The sequence below is a fragment of the Hyperolius riggenbachi genome, chromosome 9, assembly GCF_040937935.1.
Source record: "Hyperolius riggenbachi isolate aHypRig1 chromosome 9, aHypRig1.pri, whole genome shotgun sequence".
Lineage (NCBI taxonomy): Eukaryota > Metazoa > Chordata > Amphibia > Anura > Hyperoliidae > Hyperolius > Hyperolius riggenbachi.
The window spans coordinates 15,242,799-15,269,333 of NC_090654.1; the positions used below are offsets into that span (position 1 = coordinate 15,242,799).

Here is a 26,535-nt window from a genome sequence, read left to right on the forward strand (position 1 = left end):
GCTTGCCTGGCAGTTGGAAAAAGCTGTTATTTCCCACAATGCAATGAGAACCTCTGTTAACCACACGTAGCTAACTGTCAGATCCGGTCCTGTGTCCCAGAGCCGGGACAAGGTCCTCCAGCACCCAAGGCTGAGACACCAAAGTGCGCCCCTCCATCCCCCCCCCCCCAGCCGTCACACACTGATTGCTATTAGACTAAGAGGCACCCCAGGGCCCACAACCTCCCCAACACCTTAATCTCTAGTTATCTGGTTTGCAGTCACTGCCATGTATCCCCTTTTCTTATTTCTCTCTGCTTCATACACAATTAGGAATGACAGCTGAATGAATTCTGGGCCCCCTCCTACCCTGCGCCCTGAGGCTGGAGCCTCTCCAGCCTATGCCTCGGCCCGGCCCTGCATAACTGCCCTGGCTGCGCACATGCTCAGTACACAAATGCCAGGGACACACAGACAGGGAAAGTGGATGACGCAGGGACAGTTAGGTTTTAATATATAGGATTTAGGGCCTGTTTCCACTACACGCAGATCGGACGCAGATTGGATGCAGAATGGATGCAGAAAAACTGACTCCAATGAATGCCTATGGGAAAATCTGCATCAGAAAAATCGCGTTTAGTGGAAACAGCCCATAGGCTTTTTCATTGGAGTCAGTTTTTCTGCATCCATTCTGCATCCAATCTGCGTGTAGTGGAAACAGGCCCTAATAAGACAATTGTCAACACACTGCGCCACAGTTCGCTAGAGTTAAATCACAAAGTCACAGACACCGGGATCGCTGCAGATGGTCCACACACTGGATATTGATTTCAAAGATGCTGCTGCGCTCTCCAGATCTGTAAGAGAGAGAAATCTCCACATAGGGCAATATCGTTCAGTCTGAAAAGATCATTCCTCCATTTATTCCACGTGACACTTGTGAAGTGCTCTCCCAAATATCAATCAACTCCGTGTCCCTTGTCCCCTCTCGCTAAATGCTCACCAGATTCTGGCCACCCCAGCTTTCAGGTGGATCATAAGCAGTATGATTATAGATCACTTCCCTTCGAATCAGATGCAGACCACCTCTATATCCGGGTGGAGGTTGCGCTGTATGTTGTGGGCAAACAGATTCACACTTTGGATCCCTCAAGAAAGGCCTTCTCAAGGTCTTGTTGTTTATTCCAATTTTTAAAATTCACTCGGTAAAACATAAAAGAAACTGACATAGCGTAATACAGTTTAAAATTGCTCCTATGCGCATAGACTCAGTGCCACTTACGCCTCCAGGTGCTTTCTGCGCGTATCATACAGTAGGTCTCTGCCAGTACCCATCCGAATTAATTCCGACTGGTGCCCGGGTGCGCCTAGATGCAACTTCTCCCGTTTCGCCTCCTTCCTCTGTCGCAGGGTGTAGATCGATGCGCTCCTATGTTGACCGGCCGGTCCGTGCGCTTGCTTCCGTGCGACGTCAGACGCACAACTCCGAGGAAGGAGGCGAAACGGGAGAAGTTGCATCTAGGCGCACCCGGGCACCAGTCGGAATTAATTCGGATGGGTACTGGCAGAGACCTACTGTATGATACGCGCAGAAAGCACCTGGAGGCGTAAGTGGCACTGAGTCTATGCGCATAGGAGCAATTTTAAACTGTATTACGCTATGTCAGTTTCTTTTATGTTTTACCGAGTGAATTTTAAAAATTGGAATAAACAACAAGACCTTGAGAAGGCCTTTCTTGAGGGATCCAAAGTGTGAATCTGTTTGCCCACAACATACAGCGCAACCTCCACCCGGATATAGAGGTGGTCTGCATCTGATTCGAAGGGAAGTGATCTATAATCATACTGCTTATGATCCACCTGAAAGCTGGGGTGGCCAGAATCTGGTGAGCATTTAGCGAGAGGGGACAAGGGACACGGAGTTGATTGATATTTGGGAGAGCACTTCACAAGTGTCACGTGGAATAAATGGAGGAATGATCTTTTCAGACTGAACGATATTGCCCTATGTGGAGATTTCTCTCTCTTACAGATCTGGAGAGCGCAGCAGCATCTTTGAAATCAAGGCCCTAATAAGAGTAGAAACAAACACAAAACAGAGAAAAAAAAGCACACCTTTATTCCCAATTAAAATATTGTCACCGTACATTGTACTAGGGACATCATTTAAAGTGAATGGGAACCGCATTTTTTAAAAAAATGAAGCAAATTCTTACCTAAGGAGAGGGAAGGCTCTGGGTCATATAGAGCCTTCTGTCTCCTCTCTCGGTGCCCTCTATCCTGTGCTGGTTTCCCCTCCCCCCCGTTTCAATCCCCCACCGAAAGGGTATTTGGAAGTCTTCGGGAGCCGTGTCCTCCTGAAGACGTGCGGCTCCATACTGCACAGGCGTGAGCGCGCAAGAGAGCGTGCTTGCGCAGGTGCAGTACAGGGCCGCCCTTCTTCAGGAGCACTCGGGCTCCCTGAAGACTTCTGAAGCTTCCTACGGCCGGGTAAAGCAGTATTTGACTAATTTAGTCAGATACTGCTACCAGGCGAGCCACCACTGGAACGGGGGGACCAGGAGAGGAGCGAGAAGGCTCTATAGGACCCATCTATCTCATTTTTTTAAATGTGGTTCCCATTCACTTTAAATATTGTAATAAACAGGACAAATAGGCGAATCAAATTTGTGGATTTTATCTTCAGTGGCACTTTTTTATGTGCCAAGCCTACAATAGTTGAGTGCAGGTGGGCAATTTAGACACAACAGTGCCGTTGACAAAAGCCTGGCACAGGCCAAGTTGCATTTTTCATCACCTCTACGGCAGAACCAGAACACATGGCATACAAATCCCCTCGACAGAACCCAAAACCAGAGAACAGTAAATAAATCTCAGATTTTGACTGCAAGAATTTGGACTCAACTTCAAACACATCCAGAAAGAAAAAATAAATAGAAAATATATATTTCTGTAATTGTGGGATTATGAGGATTACTGTGGATACAGGATAGGTTTCCAACATGACCATAACTCAGAAAGATTGTGGACTGAGATGAGAAGGTTTTAGTGTGGTAATACGATTTATCTCCAGGTATTCTATCCTCAGTCTCATAACACACATTGCCAGCTGTAGTGCTTATAAAGTTACATTGTAATGTGCGGCTGTAACTGGGAGAGGAGGCTGCAGGCACAGAACAACACATGGAATGTGAGGGAGGCTGCTGCGTGCATAAATGGTGTTTGTTATATAGAAGGATGGCTGCATATGGGAGAGGGGAGTGGCCACATGTAATGGGAGGAGGCTGCTGCTTGCATAAGTTGGGTTTGTTTTATAGAAGGATGGCAGCACATGGGAGATGGGAGTGGCCACATGTAATGGGAGGAGGCTGCTGCATGCCTAAATGGTGTTTGTTTTACAGAAGGATGGCTTCATGTGGGAGAGGGGAGTGGCCACATGTAATGGGAGGAGGCTGCTGCATGCATAAGTTGGGTTTGTTTTATAGAAGTAAGAGGAGGTTGTAAACATGTAGGGTTGTATATAGGGGAGTGTTTTGTATTTACTATACAGTGTGAGAGCTTAGCCTAATCCCAATTGACAATATAGTGCTGTCTCCTGCATACTACTTCACTATTTACATTTTTGTATGTTAGCAGCACTACATGTCAGTGTCCTCTCAAATACTTTTTTATTAATTAAAAGTTCTGTTTTAGCCTTCATCGCATGCAAGGTTATTCAGTTTATAGTCTTCAGAAGCACTCAGGGACACAAGTGCTTCTGAAGCCTTCCGAGGATCCACAAAGGCATATTCGACCAATTGGTTGTATTATTGCAACTGCGGGGAGGGGGGGGGGGGGGGGGGAGGCAGAGTGCTGGAACGAGTACACAGAGAGAGAACCAGGAAAGGTTCTATGAGATTCAGAGCCTTCCCCCTCCATAGGCGAGTACCTGACTGGGCCTCATTCACATCATATGCACTGATGTGCGGCACGCAAGAAGTGCATAGACAGCCCTTCTTCCGTTCACATCATATGTGCTTGTGAACGCTATGATGCGCTTGCGTACTGCTGCATGCATTCTGCCCGCAAACGCAGAGCTGACCCATTCCCCATTCACTGTAATGAATGGGTTCAGCAGCGCAGCAGGTAGTGGCACAGATAGCGTGCAATCCTATGGCCTTCTGCGGTAGTTAGATGTGAATGAGGCCTTAGGCGTGGTAAAAACGCATGCGTTTGTGCGCGCTTCTGTGCGTTGCTCTGCGCTTCTTTAAAGCACGTTTTGCCTATTGTAGCAGTAGCGTTTTGCTTATTGTAGCAGTAGCAGTTGATAGTAAAGCTTTGTTTTTATATGTAAATGTATTTTTTTTTCAATTAGGGGCAAAAAACGCATGCGCTTCTATGCGTTTGTACGCGCTTCTATGCGCTAAAAAAGCGCACCCATTCACTTGCATTGATGTGCGCTTTACAGCTCAGTGCACAGAAATGCATGGTACACTATGTTTTTGTAACGCTGCTCAGCGCAGCGCGTAGATGTGAACCAGCTACATTTAATTACATGGGAAAATCAATGCCTTGCAGAACGCACAGGGCAGTGCGCTGTGAAAAGCGCACAAAAACAGCCCTGATGTGAACAAGGCCTTAGTGTTATTTTACCTTAGTGGCAGCAGTTACTACTACGAAGCTGGTGAAACACATTATTGTTCAGCGACCTATTGAGTCTCTTCCCTCCTCTACATGATTCCTGCAGTATGATATATAAACCATCTGTCTCAGTTCATTGATCCAGCCGGTAAAACATCTGATGTCGTAATTCCCTGTGACTTCCTTGTCCTCGGCCAATAGGCATGGGCAGCAGATCTGCTTTGATTACTATGGAAAGCACATGGTGGGGGGTAGGAGGCCCAGTAGCCTACTGGACCCCAACCCTTTCATCAGTAGTACATTGGGAAGTTCTCGTATTCCTCAGAGCGGATCACCATACCAGATGCAGCCCCTCCATACTTACATACGTTCATCCAAACCAGATGAACTGAATTTATACTTCCAGTTCAATCTACGTAAAAATGATCTTCAAAGAAAAGTTCTGTCTTAAAATCATGTCGATGTACTTGTTTGCTTTTCAAAGAGTCAACGAGAATAACTGGCTTGCTCCTTATCTAATCAGTCATTCTTTGTTGTCTCAGGAACCTGGAATCAATAGATCTGTCGTACAACAAGTTTTATCAAGTGCCGTCCTACCTGCCAAAGTCCTTGCTGCACCTCGTCCTGGTGGGAAACCAGATCGAGAGAATACCGGGCTACATATTTGCACACCTGAATCCCGGCTTGGAATACCTCTACCTGTCCTTCAACAAGCTTGACAACGATGGACTTGACCCGATCTCCTTCCATGGGGCTTATCACTCGCTAAGAGAAATATTTCTCGATTATAATGAACTGACGAGTGTGCCAATCGGAATGGAAAACATGAAAGACCTCCACATTCTCAGGCTCAACAATAATAAAATAAAGTAAGCTTTCATGTTTGTCTTTAAAATACTTCAGATATTGTCCCCAGCTAATCACAGTAATACAAAGAGCGTTGGCCAAAGTGACTACAGAAGTGGTGGACTGGCAGATATTTTCGATACAACTCATAAAACCTATGCAATACTAGAGGGTTGTTTTTTTTCACAGAAATGAGAGCCCTGGTTTAAAAATGATGCAAATATTTCTGAATTCATGCAGGATTATGTACATTTTCATGCAAATATATGCAGCTTGAAAATGGACCAGTCAAGTCCCACCCAGGTTCAAATTATTAGTATTTATATACCATGTTTCCCCCAAAGAAAAAACACCGTCATAATAATTTTAGCCCCAAAAGATTATTATTTTCATGGCGGGATTATAATTTTGAGGGGTGACGCCATGTATTCCCAGTAGTCAGATATGCCCCCAGGTGTCCCCTGCGCCAGCAGCAGCCCCCAGTCCAGTATAGCTGGACTGATGAGCTCCCCAGTAGGTCAGATGTGCCCCCAGGTGTCCTCTGCCCCCAACAGCAGCCCCCAGTCCAGTATAGCTGGACTGATGAGCTCCCCAGTAGTCAGATGTGCCCCCAGGTGTCCTCTGTCCCCAACAGCAGCCCCCAGTCCAGTATAGCTGGACTGATGAGCTCCCCAGTAGTCAGATGTGCCCCAAGGTGTCCTCTGCCCCCAACAGCAGCCGCCAGTCCAGTATAGCTGGACTGATGAGCTCCCCTGTAGTCAGATGTGCCCCCAGGGGCCCTGGTCCCCAGCGGCAGCCTTCAGCCATGTATAGCCCTTCCCTCTTTCCCTCTTCAGAGTGGCGAGTGGAGCAGAAGAAACTCACCGGCTTTCGACCTGCTGCCGTTAACATCGCTCCCCAGCAGCGCCCAGCTTCCTTTCCGTGACAACTGTGGCGCCATGTGACACGCAGGTGCTGCGCGCATCACATGACAAGAGCCGCTTTTGTCAAGGAGAGGAAGCCAGGCGCTGCTGACGAGAGACGTTAATGCTGGCAAGTCGGAAGTCGATGAGTTTCTTCTCCTGTACTGGTAATGCTCTGCTTGCCACTCTGTGAAGAGGGATGGAGGAGCAGCAAGTGGGTACATTGGGTGGCCAGTGAGCCAGCCACCTCACAATAAGGTAGGGCGTAGTTTCGGTGGATGGCTTATATTTCAAGCATGTTTGAAGTATAAGCTAGGGCTTATTTTTGGGGAAACACGGTTGTGTCGGCATCTTCCACAGCACTGTACAGAGAATTTTGTCTTGTCACTTAACTGTCCCTCAGAGGAGCTCACAATCTAATCCCTACCATAGTCATATGTCTATGTATGTATTGTGTCGTGTATGTATCGTAGTCTAGGGCCATTTTACTATTGGTTTGGATAGTTCTGAATGTTTTATCAGCTGTAAACCTAATCAGATATACGTAGTGGTATACACCTTTGTCTGAACAATATTTCATACAACTCTCTGATCCAAGGAATAACTTCATTACACTTCCCATAGTTGCAGAAATTGGGCTTTAGATCACTCAATTTTAGGGGAAACCCACCCAGGCACAGGGAGAACATACTAACTCCATGCAGATTGTGCCCTGGCTGGGATTCGAGCCGAGGACTTAGCGCTGCAAGGCGAGAGTGCTACCCCACCATCGGTTTAATCAAACTGGGGTAAAATCGAACAGAAAAAATTTAACATGTGTAGCCACCTTAACGCTATAGGACACAATACATTAAAATATACATTTGTTAAAGAGTAACCGTCAGGCTGCAAAAGCTAATTTAAACCTCTATTCTCCTGTGTTAAACAGTTTAGAAGGAAGCCAAAAAGGCAATACTGAAGTTAAAAATCTCTCTTACTTTGATCCTTGCTGAACAGCAAGGCTGGTTATTCCCAAGCTCCGAAGGAGGCCGGTAGGACGCATAACAGATACTGCAAAGCATTCTGGGGCTGCTTCTTCTCCCCACTGCAGTACCTTGGTCCTCCCCCTTCATTTCTCTATCCAGTCCTAAGGCTGCTTTCACAGCGAGAAGTTACAGGCTCATGTTACAGCAGCTTGTATCTTGCAGCCAAGCTCACAGCACTGAAAAATCATGTTCACAGGGCACATTCCGTTAGAGTATACTGCAGGAGTCCGCTATTGTTCCTAGCCACATGGCTAATTAATATTCACTGCACAGTAGTGTATGAGCCATTAGGATCTTTCACCCTGATCTTTTTTGTGAGTTGAATAATCAGGAAGCAGGGTAAGGGAGCATATGACATCACAATTGGCTTCATACAAGACATACAAACATGGAACCTGCCATGAGCTGTCAGGAGCATCATTCTCTGCAAATACTATATATGTTACAGCCAGAACCCGAAGTTTGGCCACTTCTAGTTCTGGCCGGCTACTTCGGGTTCTGGCCGGCCAATGTGCGAAGTGGCCGCTGCGCTGCGGCCAATGTGAGAAATGGATTGATTCCTGTGACATTAAGGTATCTTCTGGCCGCAGCGCAACGGCCAAACGTATAACAACTTAGTTAATTTAATGCAATTAAGCCGGCGGCAATGTAACAATTCAAGTCGCCGGCTTTTTCTCTGCCTCTCTCCTCCCCCCGCCTCTCTCGCTCTCCTATGGGCAGCCGGCGGGGACACGCGTGTCCCCTCCAGAGTCGTTCGTCGCTGCAGGCTTCCCTGCCGTTCTTGCAGAGCGGGTGCTGGCAGAAGCAATGTCTGCAGCCTCCCCGCTCTGCTTTCCTGGTGCGACGAACGACTCTTGTGGACACGCATGTCCCCCGCCGGCTGCCCATAAGAGAAGGAGGAGAGAGAGGCGGTGGGAAGAGAGAGACGCGGGGGGAGGAGAGAGAGGCAGAGAAAAAGCCGGCGGCTTGAATTGTTACATTGCCGCCGACTTAATTGCATTAAATTAACTAAGTTGTTATACGTCTGGCCGCTGCGCTGCGGCCAGAAGATACCTTACTGTCACAGGAATCAATCCATTTCTCACATTGGCCGCAGCGCAGCGGCCACTTCGCACATTGGCCGGCCAGAACCCAAAGTAGCCGGCCAGAACTAGAAGTGGCCAAACTTCGGGTTCTGGCCGTAACATATACACATTCTGTGAAATCCAAACGTGGACCGTGAAATGCATATGTAATGTAAGTACAGCCAATATTTAGCTACTGATATATGTGTTTTTTTTTCCTCTGAGACCCTATACCTAACAGCTCCTCTTTAATAAACCGTTTTGTGTTTTGTTTATTTGTCCTCAGGACAGTGTCCCCAAACTGTGTGTGCAATCCGGAGGAGGACACTGATTCAAGCCTAGAATACCTTCACCTGGAAAACAACTACATCAGCACCAGGGAGATATCCCCATACGCCTTTGTTTGCATCCGCTCCTATTCCAGCGTTATTCTCAAGCCTCAAAAAGTCAAATAAGAGAAAAGGTTAGACTTGGTCTCCAGCGGATTCCTTCACAACTTACGTTAAAGCGGACCTGAACTCAGAACTTCCTCTCTGCTGTAAAAGATAAGCAACAGCATAATAACCTCTACAGAAAAACATTTCTTTGTTACATCTGAAACAAATCCTGCAATAAATCTGCAGTGTGTCTACTTCCTGCTTTCATGGAAGCAGACATGTTAACATCCCGTGTTTACAAATTAGCTGTCCTGCCGTGGCAGAGGAGATTCCTGAGCCGACACAGCTGAGAAATCAAATTACAGTGGTGATTAGTCACAGATGAGGAGGGATTAGATAGGCTAAACCAGGCTTTCTCAACCAGGGTTCCTTGAGGACTCTGCAGGGGTTCCTTGAGCACTCTGCATTTTACCCCATCGTGGGGGAAGTATACTAGAGCACACTATAATAGGTGGTACTATAACAAGAAGCACTAAATTGAGGGGTCAGGAGACAGTATAATGAGTGGCAGTGTAATAGGAGGTAGTGAAATTAGCAGCCTAACCTACTTTTAAAGACCACGCCTCCTGAAAAACAAATGTAGGGGTTCCTCGAGACCCAAAACTTGTTTGCAGGGGTTCCTTGAGATCCAAAAGTTATTTGCAGGGTTTCTCCAGGGTAAAAAGGTTGAGGAAGACTGGACTAAACTCTCTAAATACATATAGGGTGGATTTCTCTATGCTTTCCTTCTGTCCTGTGCAAGAGTTCAGGTCCACTTTAAGCAAAGACCATTCACGGGAAGACCAGGAGACCTTTCCACCCATTTTTATCGCTATCTTACAGAAAGAAGTTGGCAGCTGAAAAACCGGGCCGCTCCCCCCAAAAAATGCCTAAAATTCAGATATTCTACCGGCGAAGCATTTCACATGCCACATTTATTGCCTTCCTATTGGAAAAACTTTTTCCACAGCTTGAGAGACTGACCTCAGAAAGTGTAATATCGGTTTCCTGGACTGCAGAAGGAAAGTGTAATTTTCCCATTCCAAGCCTACTAAGTATATATGTATCTCGCTATACACGCTAGACTTACGGGTCAGTAAGGGATCATTAAGTAGAAATGTTCCTACCACGCTGTTTCCAATAACATTACACACACCTCTAAATTATACAAAGGCCGTGTGATTGCCATGTATGTCCTGATTCTGTAAAAAAAATCATAAAGGCTACAGAAAAACCATTGATGAAGTCATGTTTTAAATATTTCTTTTAGATTTTAAAGTGAACCAAGCACAATTTTTAGCACCCAGGGCATTTCAATAGCATATTAAACATGCATGCCAACAATGTGGCTCATTATTAAAAAAAACCCTCTTCTTTTTACATTTCAGGCCTCTTTTCCACAGGCAGTTGAACTGAGTGCTCAGCAAACAGTTACTAGGAGGCAGTGAGCAGTTACCAGGCAGCAGCAAGCAGTTGTGAGAGTATGAGAGGCATTTCACTGCCTGTCAACTGCTCATGGATAATTTAGCAGAAGCTGTTATTATTCAACTTCCTCCTAAATCCATTCAGGCAGATAAAGCCTGCTGTAATTATGTTATTACACACATTAGCAAACATCTTTTATCAGCAGGGAGGTGGAGATATTGGTCACTATGCTTCAGAGTTTAAAGAAGCCACATATGCTATCTTCACACCTTCCCCTTGATAAATAAGTGCAGCTAGAAGGGGAGAGGGGAACATGGCAGCTTCTATAGCTATTAGAATCGAGGGAACAAACTGCAGAAAAAAGTGGCGCTTGATTTCCTTTAACAGTAGTTTGATTTTTCCCCCAGATTTTCATACTCCTAATGCTTTAGAATTGTTGTGTCGATTCTTTATCTGGCTGGTCCAGGTATTGATGTACAGGGGACAAAAATGAGAAACATACTTGGGAGGGAGGCTACCTAATACTACATCTGACCTTACATGAAAATGGTGAAATAGAATAAAATTCTTAACGAATGTGTGCAGCATTGCTTCACTTGCCGTGTATTACATCACTGGGGGGCGGGGATTGCTGGGTTGGAGGGTGGAGGGAGAATGGTACAGGGGCAGGAGTAAAGGAGGAAGTCTGATGCCGTCAGTTATGATGCCAACCACAATATGGTACCATCTGTCACAAATAATCACCCTAACCATCTATTGATATTGCTAGTATAACCTGTTACTTCCACTAACATAGGTGTGTCAACCCGAGCCCAAACTTAAACTGCACCAAGACCTAAAATGAATTCCCCTCTATTCCTGATACCAAGGATTAGAACTGCTCAGTAAAATGCTTACTGAATGCACAGAGCTTGGAATACGGCCTATCAAAACTGTCCGAAAGCACTAGACGGCATTATCACCATCTTATTGACCATCTCTACTATTGATATCTATAGGTTTGGATAGTTCTGAATGCTTTATCAGCTCTAAACCTAATCAGATACGTAGTGGTATAAACCTTTCTCTGAACAATATTTCATACAATGCTTTGATCCAATGAATTAAAGAGACTCTGTAACACAATTTTCAGCCTTATTTCTTCTATCCTATAAGTTCCTATACCTGTTCTTATGTGGTCTGGCTTACTGCAGCCTTTCCTAGTTGCACTGTCTCTGTAATATATCTAATCTTCTTTTCTTTCTCAAGCTTTGTCAACCCAGAGAGGAATGCACTGCCTCCGCTGTAGTAGGGAGAAGTTATGCACGCCCCCTGCACCCCATCCCCCGACCCCCTTGTAGGCTCTGTGTGCTTTGTTTACTCCTCACAGACAGAGCTCTCTGAGGGGGAAGGGAGCTGCCTGTCACATGTTGAGAACTGTGAGAAATCCAGACTGGATTGCAGATATTTCACTATGTAATTAAAGCTTGTAGTATACGGTGACATGATGATATATATATACATACAAACAAACATCACTTCCTGGTTAGCGGCTATGTTTTTGTTTGTAAACACTGTCTAAAACTGGCGATCAAAAGCTAGGATTGTGCGGGGAGCAGCGGAAACGGCAAAGAGGGGTCCAGAAGAACATAATGAATAGAGTGGTATGCTTTTTATTGTAACAATTTTGTAATTGTAACTTTAAATAGACTTTCCATAGTTGCAGAAATTTGGCTTTAGATCACCCATGTAGTGAAAAAGTTGCCATAATAACACACAGCCAGAAATAAGTACAGGAAAGTTAAAGCAAGCCCGTGAGGAAAAAAATATATAAAAGGAATAGTTAACTAAATTGTGGGGATCACGGGAGGGTGGAAGGGCCCCAAGATGTAATGTGTGGAAGTGGGAATGTCGACTGGATAAATCATAAAAAATTGTCCACCTTTCATAAGAAGGAAGTAGCCCAAAATAAATTGATAACATTTTTAACAGAAACCAGACACTTGAATGACAATGTGTTTTGTGGATTGCAGTCCACTTCAGATCAAATAATAAAAAGAGTCTTTTTATTATGGGCCAAGTGAGGACGGGCTTTCCTCACCAGCTGTAACACTGTGGTTGCCAGTTTTGCAACCTACCCTTGTGATCATCCTGCACCTACATTGTTGAGGGTCTCATACCCTTGGAATACTACACCATCAGGGGCTCCTCGCGTCCATGTCCCATTTTTTTTTACTCCTTCAGAAGGTCGTTGGACTCCATTGGTATCACACCATCGAAATCGTGGGTAGCCTCTGGATGGTCCTCTTCGAGCCTTTTATTCCCGCTTCCGAGAACCTCTTTTTCTTCATGTCCGTGCTCCCGCCCATGTACGAGTACACGCCCAGGAACAAAGCCATCTCATGCACGGACAAAAAAAACTGAGTCATTCTACTGGGCACGTACTCGAGCATGCCCAGTACTAAGAAGCCCATACTTGAATGTAAGTATGGCCACAACAGCTTATGACAAGCTCTTGTCATATATGCTTGGCAGAACCCAACACTGAAACAGTAGGCGCCAGGAGGTTGTTTATGGGCGAAAAACTAAATAAAACAACATTCGGTGGCATTCTCCTAAGATACAAAATACATGTCACTGAAAACCTTAGGCAAGCACTCAATGACAGTAAAAGCCACTTAATCTACAAGTCCACAGTTAGGCTATCCACATTAGTGCCAGCGGAGACCTATTGCTTGACACGTGGGTGTGAGCCCTACACCATACCCTACACAATGGGCACTCACCCTTTCTTCTTGACCCTCAGCTAGCTCATTTTGACTAGATGTTCGTTTGTAAGTTTGCAATCTTTTTAATAATAAAGCTTTTAAGTAATTTTACGCTATGGTGGACGAATATATTTTTTGGAGGTGATATGACACAAAGAGCCTATGGTCAGAGGAGGTTAAAGGAGAGGGTCCTTATACGATCTAGTTAATTTATATAGAAATTTATAAGCGCTACAAAAAATGGAACCAAAACGAACGATGATGATAGCATTACCCAGCGATGGCACACAGCCACTTAAGGCTGATGGGCCTCTAGCTGACAAGCTTTCTGCATGTGGTGTGCGTCTGAGTTGGGAAAAAAAAAAAAAGGAGAGGGTCCTGATAAGGCAGGGCAGCCAGATGACCCCACCTGCGCTGTAGACCCATCTAGCTGAGAAGAAAGGTCAAGAAGAAATGATGAGTGCCTATTGTTTGGGGTGTGGTGGAGGGCTCCTGCAGAAGTGTCAAGCAAGCGGTCTACTGTCATTGAACACTTACCGAGTGAGATAAATTAATGTCTGTAGAAGTCTATGATCAATTTTGGAGGGAAACCAATTAAAGAAAACGTCCGAGGAATAATAATAAAAAAAAAAAGATCTACTTACCCGGGGCTTCCTCCAGCCCCTGGCAGCCGTCCTGTGCCCTCGCCGCATCTCCGGTATCCCCTCCGTTGGAGATGCCAACCTCGCCACGTCGGCATCTACTGCGCCTGCGCGAGGCCAGTTGGTGACCGCGGGGTTCCTGCGCAGAACACCTCAGACCATGTGAGTGCAGGGCTAACGCAAGGTGCAGTAGATGCCAACCTGGCGAGGTCGGCATCTTCAACGGAGGGGATCCTGGGACACCGGAGCTGCGGTGAGGGCACAGAACAGCTGCTGGGGGCTGGAGGAAGCCCTGTGTAAGTGTGAGAATCCGCTCAGCAGGCAGCCTTTTGACCATTGTTTAGGTTTGCATGCTGCAGGACTCTGGAACAGAGACCTGTCTTTCCATTGCAAGTTCTGGTCTGTTCTCTTGCTGGGGAATTTGCATACATTCGTTATGCAAATCCCCTACCTGCCTTCTTTGATGACTGGCACTATAAGAGCTTTATGTTTCCCAGAAGGCTTTGCTGGTCATTTCCCTTCCATGGTCTGTTCCTGATGGACACTGCTGGAGTGTCAGCCATTGCTATCTAGTATAGTTAATTCCTGGGGGTTGCTTTAGGCTCCCCTTCTAGCCCAGTCAGGTTGTATTATCTGTATTGCCTGTTCTGTCTTGTCTTGCCTGTTGCCATAGTCCTGTCCCAAAGGTGGTCGACAGGAAATGGTTCTGATCTCTGATCTTGGAGTATAGCTGGTGCAGCGGTTGCTACCAGCTATCTCTTCTGTTCTGTCTCCTGGGATCGCGCTAGCTACTTTTCGCTAGCGCTGGGAATCCTTCTGTTCTGCTACTCTGTACCTGGATCGCGCTAGCCACTTTTTGCTAGCGCTGGGGATCCTTCTGTTCTGCTACTCTGTACCTGGATCGCGCTAGCCACGTTTCGCTAGTGCTGTGGATCCTATCTCTCGCTTGTCCCTGTTTTCGTGTGTCTGTCTTGTCCGCTACGCTTGCTGGAGGCTCGGTGAGGTAACCGTTAAGCAAGCGCTCGCGTCCTCTGTTTCATGTTTGTCTGTTAATGGTTAGTTAGGCGTGCTTGTCTCTATTGTGCTTATCACGTGGAGATCATGCATAACCGCGTGCACTGTTGCGAATGAGTGCGGTGTTCGCGGTTAGCTAGCGTTTGTTATTTTCCGTATCTCCTTATTGTATTATTTGCTGTGCCTTTGCTACCCTCGTATTCTATTCTGTTCTGCCTTGTGTCACGTCTCGCGATCGCACCTCTCGCGATCGCGTTCCTATTTCGTATCTGCTGTTGTGTGTGCGCGGTCGCAGGGTGGCGACTGGATTGGTGCACACACATACAACCTGTCCCTTTGCTCAATCTCATTCGCAATCGCCTCTCTTGCGATTGCGTTCTGCGCTTCGTACCATTCCTGTCTGGCATTTGTGGAGGTACAGAGGATTGGTTCCTCTGCACTCCCCAGCGCTATCTGCCGACAGGAATTTCCCTCTACAGGTGCGTAGCACCTTTTGCTGGGTGCCTGCAAATATACGCTTGTGGAGGATTTCCGCCGTGTCAGCGCACGCGTTGTGCGCTGATCACAGAGAAAGTTCCACAATCGTTACAGTAAGTACATTTTTTTTTTATTCCTCAGACATTTCTTTTAAGTTGCCGATACATTTTTTGGGCATGTGAAGGTAATCTATCTTATGCATATCATTTTTGGTGATGTAAGAGAAAACAGAAATGCCCATAGGAAACCAGGGGAAAGCATACAAGCTCCATGCACATAGTGTCCTGGCCAAGATTTGAACCTGGTACCCCAATGCTACCAGGTAGGAGTGATAGACACTTTGCCATGGTGCCGTAGAACAATAATTCATTATGGATGAAGGTTTTTTTTTTTTTCTTCTCTTTATTCATGTTGGAAAATTCTGTAATTCAGCTAGGTATTGGCACGTCGCAACACCACAACTCTCGTCTCGCCAAAGAATCTGTTCTAACATATTTCTGCAAGTTAGAGGAATACCCACGCAGGAGAGCACAGACTGTGACTTTTCAAGCAGCCAATAAACACTTTGCCTTATTTTGTTTCTACTGGCACAGAAACCTGAAGATAAAATGGAAAAATGCATCCGTGTGGACGAGCGAAGTAACGAACCTCGGGACGAGTCTACCAGTAGCTTCTTTACTGAAGGCCGGATTAAAAGATTAGTAAGGGTAGATACTTTGCGAGAGTTGAGGAAACAGTACCCTGAGAAACGTAATATTACCGTACAGAAGACATGCTTGTATGATTTAAGTTTCTGTCTTTTTTAGCCAATATTTACATATTAGTAATAAGATGGAGCAGAATAGGAATGTTGTAATGTAGAAAAAAAAAACCACACACAGCATTAGTTGGAATATACCAAAGAAGAGGAAGAAGTTAGAGCCTTTCATAATGTGTGACAGCAGCTGTTGGTGACATCAAGAAAAAGAATGCCTAACGCCAAGAAACAACTGCAAAGAGGGTTGCAACTTTTTTTTTTCTCTCCTAACAAACCCGGGTCACTAAAATTCAGGGCTGTGGAGTTGGATTTGAGGAGTCGGAGCAATTTTGGGTACACAGAGTCGGAGTCAGGGATTTCATAAACTGAGGAGTCAGAATCGGGGTCGGATGATTTTTGAAAAAATCCACAGCCCTGGTAAGTATAAGACTAAGGAGTCAGAGTCGAGGAGTCGGAGCCATTTTGTGTACCTGAAGTCGGAGTTGAAGTCGGTGGTTTCATAAACTGAGGAGTTGGAAGATTTTTGTAGTGACTCCACAGCCCTGCAAAATTGTACATGTTAATACATTAGCCAGGGGCGTAGTTAGAACTCACTGGGCCATGTGGCAACATTTTTTTCTGCCCCCCCTCCCCCTCAACCATCCATTGTCTTGGAGCCCCCCGGTCCCTATAGCTTTCCCTGGTGGTCTAGTTATTCCCTCCATACCCCTATAACTTTCTCTGGTAGTCAGTGGATCCCCTGTGATCCTATAGCTTATCCAAGAAGTTTAGTTGTCCTCCCGTACCACCATAGCTTTCCCTGGTGGTCTATGGTGGTCTAGTGGTTCTCCATACCCCTACAGCTTTTTATAGAGGTCTAGTGCCCCCCCTCAACACCCCTATACCTTTCCCTGGTAGTCTTTTGTTCCCCCCCCCCCCCCATGGCCATGTAGCTTTCACTGGTAGCCTAGTGGTCCCCCTTTAGCTTTCACTGGTAGCCTAGTGGTCCCCATGTGCCCCTATAGATTGACCTGGTAACCCAGTGGTCCCCCCTATAGATTGACTTGGTGGTCTAGTGGTCCCCCCTGTGCCCCTGTAGATTTCCTTGGTGGGCTAGTGGTCACTTCCACACACCAATAGCTTTCCACCACTGGGACCACTCTCTTCCCTTGGCTACAGGCCACATAATGGCCACTATGGCAATCCCTATACCAGTGACAGTAACTCTCCCTCTATAATGTGCCCAGTAGAAGTGATATGCGTATGTTGAGTTCTCCATGACAGAGGGGTGGTCCAGTTATGGCATGGGTTCTCTTCAGTACTGGTTTCCTCATCCAACTACGCACATTGCTCTTGTCAATGGTGTCATCTCCACAAACATTGAGCAGCTTTTTGTGGATGTCGGACAGTCGACACCTCACCTTTGTCAAAAACTCAGTGATGGTACCATGCTGCAGCTTGGAATACATTATTCTGAAGCACCTGTATAAAGGAGCACCTACTAATTTTAGTGACCTGTGGCAATAAAAGGTTATGCCAATTTTTACATTCTTTTCAGTACAACCCTCGTATTGCTGGAACAGAGTATCAAAAGACAATGCATTTCGAGGGTCTTTGCCGCTTCCTCAGGCCAAGTGATTAGTGCCTTTAAAAACAAATTCTGTCATTAGGAACGCCCTTTTCTAAGGTGCTTAATAAACTAACTTATGTTTTTTAAGTTTTTCTTACCTCATTTATATGAGCTACTCCTCCTAACTGCAGATGATTTTTAAACACAAACATTATTTGCATTGGCGCGCCTGCTTCATCCCTCTATACTTCCACTACCCCCCTTATTTTTTTTTTTGGGGGGGGGGGGGGTAAGATAGGTTTTGAGTTCCCTCAGAACTCCTAACTCACACTTATAAGTGAGGATGGTCAACAATATGCAAATAATTTTGAGTTGATGCAGGATTATGCACATTTCGGATGCAAATGTATGCATCTTGAAAATAGATCGAATTTTACCTCAGCACGATTGGGTCATGTTCAAGCTGCATATATTTGCATAATGCTGCATCCACTCAAAATTATTTGCATCTCATTGACCATTCCTACTTGTGAGTACCTCTTTATTGTACCAATCTAGTGTAGCTAACTACTACACTATACGGGGCTCCTGTGCTTTCTATGGGCTTGATTCATCAATGTATTTTGCGCTGTTCAGCGCAAGGTAGAAGTAACTCGGCATGCTACACGCGCTGGCGGCAGCATAACGTGTGCTCATTGATGACCGTCCGTTCCTTGCAAAGTATGCACACTAGTGCAGGGCAATGGCCGCGATACTTGACTATCGCTGCACATTAATTGACATAGTGACGGCTGCAATAGTCAAGTATCGCGGTCGCTGCCCTGGACTAGTGCGCATACTTTACAAGGAGCAGGCAGACATCAAAGAGCGCACGGTGCGCTGCCACCAGCGCACATAGCGTGCGTAGTTACTTTTACCTCCCGGTCATCAATGTATCTCTTGCTGAACAGCGCAAAATACATTAATGAATCCAGGCCTGTGTTTTTTTTGTATTTTTATGGGCCTTCGGACAACTCCAGACATCCTCCTTGTTTTAACTCTGTAAATGGATGGTGTAATGGTTAAGGGCTCAGCCTCTGACCTTGGGCAATACCCCCTAACACTGCTACTGCCTATAGAGCGTCCCCTAGTGGCTGCAGCTCTGATCTAACACTGCTACTGCCTATAGAGCGCCCCCTAGTGGCTGCAGCTCTGGCGCTTTGAGTCCGCCAGGAGAAAAGCGCACTATAAATGTTCTGTGTCTTGTGTTTTCTCTGTTGTCTGTTTTCAAACCAATTGTTGGAAAAGTACAATCCCATTGAGAAAACAAACGATCAAAGAAAAATTGTGCCACACAAAGAAAACAGTAAACAAAAGTGGGGACACCGAGAGCCCAATATAGTGTAGTAAGCAAAACAATAGGTTGGAATTGAAAAGTATATAGTGTACATACTCACAAAAGTGGGTTACCTCCTAGGCAACCACTGTACAGGCAGGTGGGGAGATTAGACCTGTCCTCACTCAGGATTAAAAGTCGCTCTCTGTAGATCAGAAAAAAAGAGATGGGGATCGACCCCTCCACCAGGGGATGGATATTGGTAATATAAGAGTGAACAGAGGCGCCAGCAGGATAAAAGGTACTAAAAAGTGTAAAATTCCTCAGGAGGTGGTGGTGGACTCGCCTCCTTGAAGTAGACAAGATACTGTCAGCTTTTTAACAACAACAGGTTTATTTATATACTCCAGACAATCATGCAACGCGTTTCGCAGGTGTATTCCTGCTTCCTCAGGCAATAACAAATAGGAGTACACGCAGTACAGTCTCTTACCTTGACCTTCAGACTGTACTGCGTGTACTCCTATTTGTTATTGCCTGAGGAAGCAGGAATACACCTGCGAAACGCGTTGCATGATTGTCTGGAGTATATAAATAAACCTGTTGTTGTTAAAAAGCTGACAGTATCTTGTCTACTTCAAGGAGGCGAGTCCACCACCACCTCCTGAGGAATTTTACACTTTTTAGTACCTTTTATCCTGCTGTCGCCTCTGTTCACTCTTATAATAAAGAAAACAGGCTTTCATGTAATTCGAATAAATTGCGATCGCAATTAGCAGCGGAAAACTAGCCTAACAGATTCAAACGAAGCCTGTATTTTTGTCCGCATCAGCGCAATATTAAAGTGCCACTGAAGTGACCCCCCCCCCCCCAAAACAAACGTATGATGTAATGCATTGTATGTGCAGTACTGATAATTGATAGAACATTAGTAGCAAAGACAAGAGTCTCATTTTAATTTTTAGATAGAATTTTTTTTGTTATAACATTGCATAATTCTGTCATAACTGTAATATCAAGCCACACTTGTTTAAACTATAAAAGAAGCAGAGCTAATGACCCTTTCAACTTCCCTGCCGTAAAAAATCTTATCTAAATCTGTCTCCAACTGTTTCTTTATATGTATAAGTGCTTCAGAAAACAGGACTGTTAGGTTTGGAGTGCTCAGAGAAGCTCTTTTGCATAGATAACAGCTGAACTTTCTTAACTCTTTAGGTGGCCATACACTGGTCGATTTGCCATCAGATTCGACCAACAGATAGATCCCTCTCTGATCGAATCTGATCGGAAAGGGATCGTATGGCTACCTTTACTGCAAACAGATTGTGAATCGATTCCAGCCTGAAACCGATCACAATCTGTGGAGCTGCCGCCCAACCCCCCCCCCCCCCCGCATATATTACCTGTTCCGGCCTGCGCAAGTCCCCTGGTCCCTTTCTGTGACTTCTTCTCCGCTCCGGGCTCCAGACCGTTCCTGCAGCTACTGAACTTCCTGTCGAGGGGAAGTTTAAATAGTAGAGGGCGCTCTACTGTTTAAACTTCCTGCCGGGACAGGAAGTTCTGTGTAGCTGCAGCCGGTCCGGAACCCAGCGTGGAAAGAAGACAGCGGGGACCAGGGGACTCTTGCCGGCCGGAACAGGTAATGTATACCCGCTGTATTGCGTCGGTCGTCGGGCATTCAAACGCCGCTATTGACGCACTCCCGACCCGCCGGCGATCGAGAAAAATCTTCCGCACGGATGGATCGACGGGAACGATTGATTTCGGACGGAAATTGATTGTTCTGTCAGCGGTGTGCGCGGCGATTTCACAGCCGATTCGATCACTGTGATCGAAACGGCCGTATATCGGCAGGAAAATCGTTAGGTGTATGGGCCCCTTTTCTGTACTGGAAAACAATAAGAGACTCTTCTTTGCTATCAATGCTCTATTTCTGAGCTGTACTACAATCAGGTTCATTATCTCATAAGTTTATTTTCACTTCAGATTCCCTTTAAACCGCATGCATTATAAATTCATTTTATATCTTTTTTTGCTTCCAGTTCTTATGTTCTATTATTGGCCTCACCTCCTGTTGGTATCAAAGCCGCTCTCTGAACGGTTTTGTGTGTCACAGATGTTTAGTTGGCAGGGACGGCTTTGATGCCTGAATTATTATGTTGTCCAATGTTTCAGCACGGAGGTTCCCAGTTCTTTGGTAGACATCGCTCAGGTTTATGTGTAACAGCACTTGCCATTAGCTTTTCTTTATGTCACATATGTAGTGTCCATTTGCCATTTCCTCTAAAAATATTAAAGAGTAACTGTCAGGCTGCTAAAGCTAATTTATACCTCTATTCTCCTGTGTTAAACAGTTTAGAAGGAAGCCAAAAAGGCAATACTGAAGTTAAAAATCTCTCTTATCTTGATCCTTGCTGAACAGCAAGGCTGGTTATTCCCAAGCCCCTAAGGAGGCCACCAGGCCGCATAACATACTGCAAAGCATTCTGGGGCTGATTCTTCTCCCCACTCTGCACTACCTTGGGTCCTCCCCCTTCATTTCCCTATCACGCCCTAAGGCTGCTTTCACAGTGGGAAGTTACAAGCTCATGTTACAGCAGCTTGTAACAGCACAGCACTGAAAAAATCACAGGGCACATGTTCCGTTAGAGTATACTGCATGAGTCCGCTATTGTTCCTAGCCACATGGCTAATTAATATTCACTGCACAGTAGTGTTGTCTATTAGGATCTTTGAATCATCAGGAAGCAGGGCGGATATTACATCACAATTGGCTTCATAGGAGACAGACAAACATGGAACCTGCCATGAGCTGTCAGGAGCATCATTCTCTGCAAATACTATATAAAAATTCTGTGAAATCCAAACGTGGACAGTGAAATGCATATGTAATGTAAGTACAGCCAATATTTAGCTACTGATATATGTGTTTCTTTTCTCTGAGACCCTATACCTAACAGCTCCTCTTTAATCCAAATATGATCTATTTATAGCACCAGATAGACGGTCTCTTTACTGTGAGCACAAAGGGGTTAAGAAGCGCCCAGAAGTACATAAAAGCAGATAAAAATAGAAAAGGAGAGGTGGCTAACCTCAAAAAGGACAAGTTCATATAAATATGAATTTTAATACGCACAGGCTTTAAAGTGAATGGGAACCGAGATTAAAAAAAAATATATAAACCAGATACTTACCTAAGGAGAGAGAAGGCTGTAGGTCAATTCCAGTTTAAAAATAAAAACTGTAGAAAAAAACCCTACAAATTTTGTTTAGCTAGATCTACTGGTTAGCACTAAAAAACTAGATTATGTTCCTGTCACAATTTATGGTGAGGATATTTGAAATTTTAAATTATCTGAAATAATGCTACAGTGTGTATTTTTCACTATGAACTGAGAAAATAAAGTGTTTTTAATGTTGAAAATCAATCTTATTGGCTCAGGGAACATATATTTCCTTTCACCAATTAGCGCTGCAGCAGATAGTCAGAGCTGTGTACAGGAGCAAGCCCAGTTGTGCACAGCTGTGCTTCAGCTACAAGATGTATATCTACGCTGTTTTGGCATAGATGAAGTCACAGAGGACGTAGATATACTGTAGCTGAGGCTAAATTACAATGCCAAATTAAATACTGCAGCATGGGGCAAAAATCTTAGTGAATGGTCATGTAGTTTTTCGGTTAATTACCGAACTGTTACCGCATGTATGAAAATCTTACGACATTCAATGTTTTAGACTTCTTTTTCCCCTGAATTCATTTTTACCAACACTTTGTTTTTTACCTCACATTTTTTTTTTAAAATGAAGCCAAAGACATTTTCACCTACAGGTGTGCAGGTTTTTGTCACTGCACATGTAGACCAATGAGTTCAGTTTCTGATGATGCATTTGGAAACTATATTAAAATCTGAAGCTGCGTTTTATACAATCAAGACTTACAGAACGCAAATACCGACACCACACAAAAGGTCGGTTGAATTCCATTCAAAGAAAATACATTTCCTGTGTCTAAATATAACACAACATTTTCCATTGTACAATAAAATACAAAAAGAAGAAAAAAAATTCTCAACAAGAAATAACCAAGTTACTGGTTCCAGATTTAAAAGCGGTAACGCCTAAGCGTATAACATAAACCTCATACGACCGTGTGGTCTTCAGTCACTGGGAAACGACACCTCCCCACAACACTCACAAAGATTTCTATTTCCACAACAAACAAGGCCTAAGTGATTTTATAGGATTATAGATTTAACTTTGCAATAATATTCCACCAACCAAAGCAGATAGTTTGCGTAGTGTATTAATATTTTTAACAGCCATATGTACAGTCATAAAGCTATGTTATAAAGTCATTTCACACTTTCATTAATTCTAAGTCAGCTCCAAAAAAGTCTTAAACACTGGGACATATTTATCAAAATAAGTACAAGGAAAACCATGGAAGAACTTGTGGAAAAATGGAGCAGAGGCCCAAATCAAGGGTTCTGATTGCTTGCTCAGCAACTCATCCATGAGATGTCCTGGAAAAATTAGGCCAATCCATCGAGGCCCATCTTTACAACCTACAAGATCTGCTGCTAATATTGTGGTGCCACATGCCGAAGGAAACCTTCACAGGTCTAGCGGAGTCCAGGCCTCAGCTGGTCAGAGCCGTTTTGGTGGCACACCGGGGACCTACATAATATTACACAGGTAGTTCAATGTTCTGGCTGAATGTAGATAAACTGGTGTGATGAAAATGTCAATGAGATCTAATGAATTTATGGCATTTTCTGTCCATGTTCCTCTAGAACCAATGCTTCCACCTCAAATATCACTATGAGGATAGTCGTTGTGGACTCCGTGAAGCAGAGAAGAAAGTTGGGTAGGTCAGTTGAAGATGAGAAGGTCCCATCCTGAGACAAACAGCTGTCTTCTTTCTGGCTTGCCTTCTTCTCCATGTCCTCTTCACTTCCAGTCCCGTCCTGTGACAAGCCGAAGGTGAAACAATAGAGCGCCCTCTACTCTTTGAACTCTGACTTGCCACAAAACGGAACAGGAAGTCAAGAAGATACGGAAGAGGAAGCCGGAAAAAGCAACAGCACGGACCCCAGGGACTCGTGCCGCTGGACAGGGGACATTATTGCTGCTGGCCGGGGGAGCCCGGATGGGGGGAGGCCTGGGGGCAGCAGCTCCACAGGTTTTGAATCGATTTCCTGCTAAAATCAATTCAAAATCTGTATGCAGTGTATGGGCAGCCAATAGATCCCTCTCTGATCAGATTCGGTCAGGGCTGTGGAGTCGGTACAAAAATCATCCGACTCCTCAGTTTACGAAACCATCGACTCCGAATCCAGGTACTCAAAATGGCTCCTACTCCTTAGTCTAATACTTACAATGGCTGTGTATTTGGTACAAAAATCATCCGACCCCGACTCCTCAGTTTATGAAACCACCAACTCCGACTCCAACTCCAGGTACCCAATATTGCTCCAACTACGACACCAAAGCCCTGGATTCAATCAGAAAGAGATCTGTTGGTCGATCTGGTGGTTATTAACCAGTGTATGGTTAAAGGGACTCAGAGCACCTCTCAAGGGCATGCCTTTAAGACAGGCGACTTCCAACAAAGTCGTGCTATGACCCCTCTGGAGGAGCCTCTTGCAATAGCCATGTGTGTCACTTCCTCTTCCTGCTTCATTCAGTGATGCACTTCTCTAACAGAGAAGACAGGGGTGACCCGGAAGTTATAACATAGCCAAGATGGCAGCCACGTTGTTTAAATTGAACGAAAACTATTTGGTGCAGAACGGCGATTCAGGCATCAAGTGAAAGAGGAGAGCACAAGCTACAGAAAGGTATGCATTTTTAAGTACTTTTCAGTACTGGTCGGAGTCTTAAAGAGAACCCGAGGTGTGTTTAAAGAATGTTATCTGCATACAGAGGCTGGATCTGCCTATACAGCCCAGCCTCTGTTGCTATCCCAAACCCCACTAAGGTCTTCCTGCACTCTGCAATCCCTCATAAATCACAGCCATGCTGTGAGGCTGTGTTTACATCTGTAGTGTCAGTCTCGGCTGCTCCCCCGCCTCTTGCATAGCTCTGGGCCATGCCCCCATCCCTTCCCTCCAATCAGCAGGGAGGGAAGGGATGCAGGCGGGGACTGGAGTTCTGCAGGAGGCGGGGAGAGCAGCAGACTGACACTATAGAGATAAACACAGCCAGCTCTGACAAGCTGTTTGTTAGCAGCGTGGCTGTGATTTATGAGGGATTGCAGAGTGCAGGGGGACCTTAGGGGGGTTTGGGATAGCAACAGAGGCTGGGCTGTATAGGCAGATCCAGCCTCTGTATGCAGATAACATTCTTCAAACCCACCTCGGGTTCTCTTTAAAGGCATGCCCATGAGAGGTGCTCGGAGTCCCTTTAAGACCGGACAACATATTTTAACTGGCATAAAGACCACATGCTTTAGGCCCCACTACACAGAGATACAGCTTTAGTCACGGCACCTGGCCTCTTCTGAGCTGAAGCCTAGGTTTACGTGAAATTCCCCCAGAAGCAGCCAGGTGCCAACCATACCCCACTACAGATGGTCAATGAGATGCTAAGAATTCTGCTTTGCTTGGGCCAATGAACTGTACTTCTTACATTTTAGTATCTTCGTTCCAACCTGCTTACAGTTTGCATGGAATTCTCATTGAGTATCTCTGTTCCTCATATAGCAGGTCATTCTTTGTATAAAACCGAAATGTGCTCATCCTAAAACAAAGCAATTGTTTCAGATTCTGGATTTATTTTCAAGCATGAATGAAGTAGGTGTTAATACAGTGATTACACAGCTGAATATAGGCAGTGCGGTGGCGTAGTGGATAGCACTCTAGCCTTGCAGCTTTGGGTCCCTAATAAGGGCACTATCTGCATGGAGTTTGTATGTTCTCCCCATGTTAATTGGCTTCCCCCTAAAATTGGCCCTAGACTACAATGGACTATAGTAGGATTAGGTTGTGAGCTCCTCTGAGGACAGTCAGTGACATGACTATGTACTCTGTAATGTGCTGCAGGAGATGTCAGTGCTATATAAATACATAATAATAATATGGTAGGACAGTAGACTATGACTATGGTAGGATTAGAGTGTGAGCTCCTCTGAGGACAGTCAGTGACATGACTATGTACTCTGTAATGTGCTGCAGGAGATGTCAGTGCTATATAAATACATAATAATAATATGGTAGGACATTAGACTATGACTATGGTAGGGATTAGATTGTGAGCCCCTCTGAGTTCAGTAAGTGACATGACTATGTACTCTGTAATGTGCTGCAGGAGATGTCAGCACTATATAAATACATAATAATAATATGGTAGGACATTAGACTATGACTATGGTAGGATTAGACTGTGAGCTCCTCTGAGGACAGTCAGTGACATGACTATGTACTCTGTAATGTGCTACAGAAGATGTCAGCGCTATATAAATACATAATAATAATATGGTAGGACATCAGACCAGGACTATGGTAGGATTAGAGTGTGAGCTCCTCTGAGGACAGTCAGTGACATGACTATGTACTCTGTAATGTGCTGCAGGAGATGTCAGTGCTATATAAATACATAATAATAATATGGTAGGACATCAGACCAGGACTATGGTAGGATTAGAGTGTGAGCTCCTCTGAGGACAGTCAGTGACATGACTATGTACTCTGTACAGTGCTGCAGAAGATGTCAGTGCTATATAAATACATAATAATAATATGGTAGGACATCAGACCA

The 26,535-nt window shown here is 44.9% G+C and overlaps 2 protein-coding genes across 9 annotated transcripts in view; one reads left to right on the top strand and one right to left on the bottom strand.

Moving 5' to 3' along the window:
- ECM2 (extracellular matrix protein 2) overlaps window positions 1-10,089 on the top strand; it is a 41,178-nt gene extending 31,089 nt beyond the window's left edge. For all 5 annotated transcript variants that reach the window (XM_068251994.1, XM_068251997.1, XM_068251998.1 and 2 more), the window contains exons 9-10: window positions 5,142-5,468; window positions 8,723-10,089. In XM_068251994.1, the coding sequence (XP_068108095.1) occupies window positions 5,142-5,468; window positions 8,723-8,891 (496 nt within the window). In that variant the 3' untranslated portion in view covers window positions 8,892-10,089. The remainder of the gene's footprint in view (window positions 1-5,141; window positions 5,469-8,722) is intronic.
- The window catches only part of CENPP (centromere protein P), a 413,763-nt gene that overhangs the window by 89,350 nt on the left and 297,878 nt on the right, over window positions 1-26,535 (bottom strand). The gene's annotated exons all lie outside the window — the stretch shown is intronic.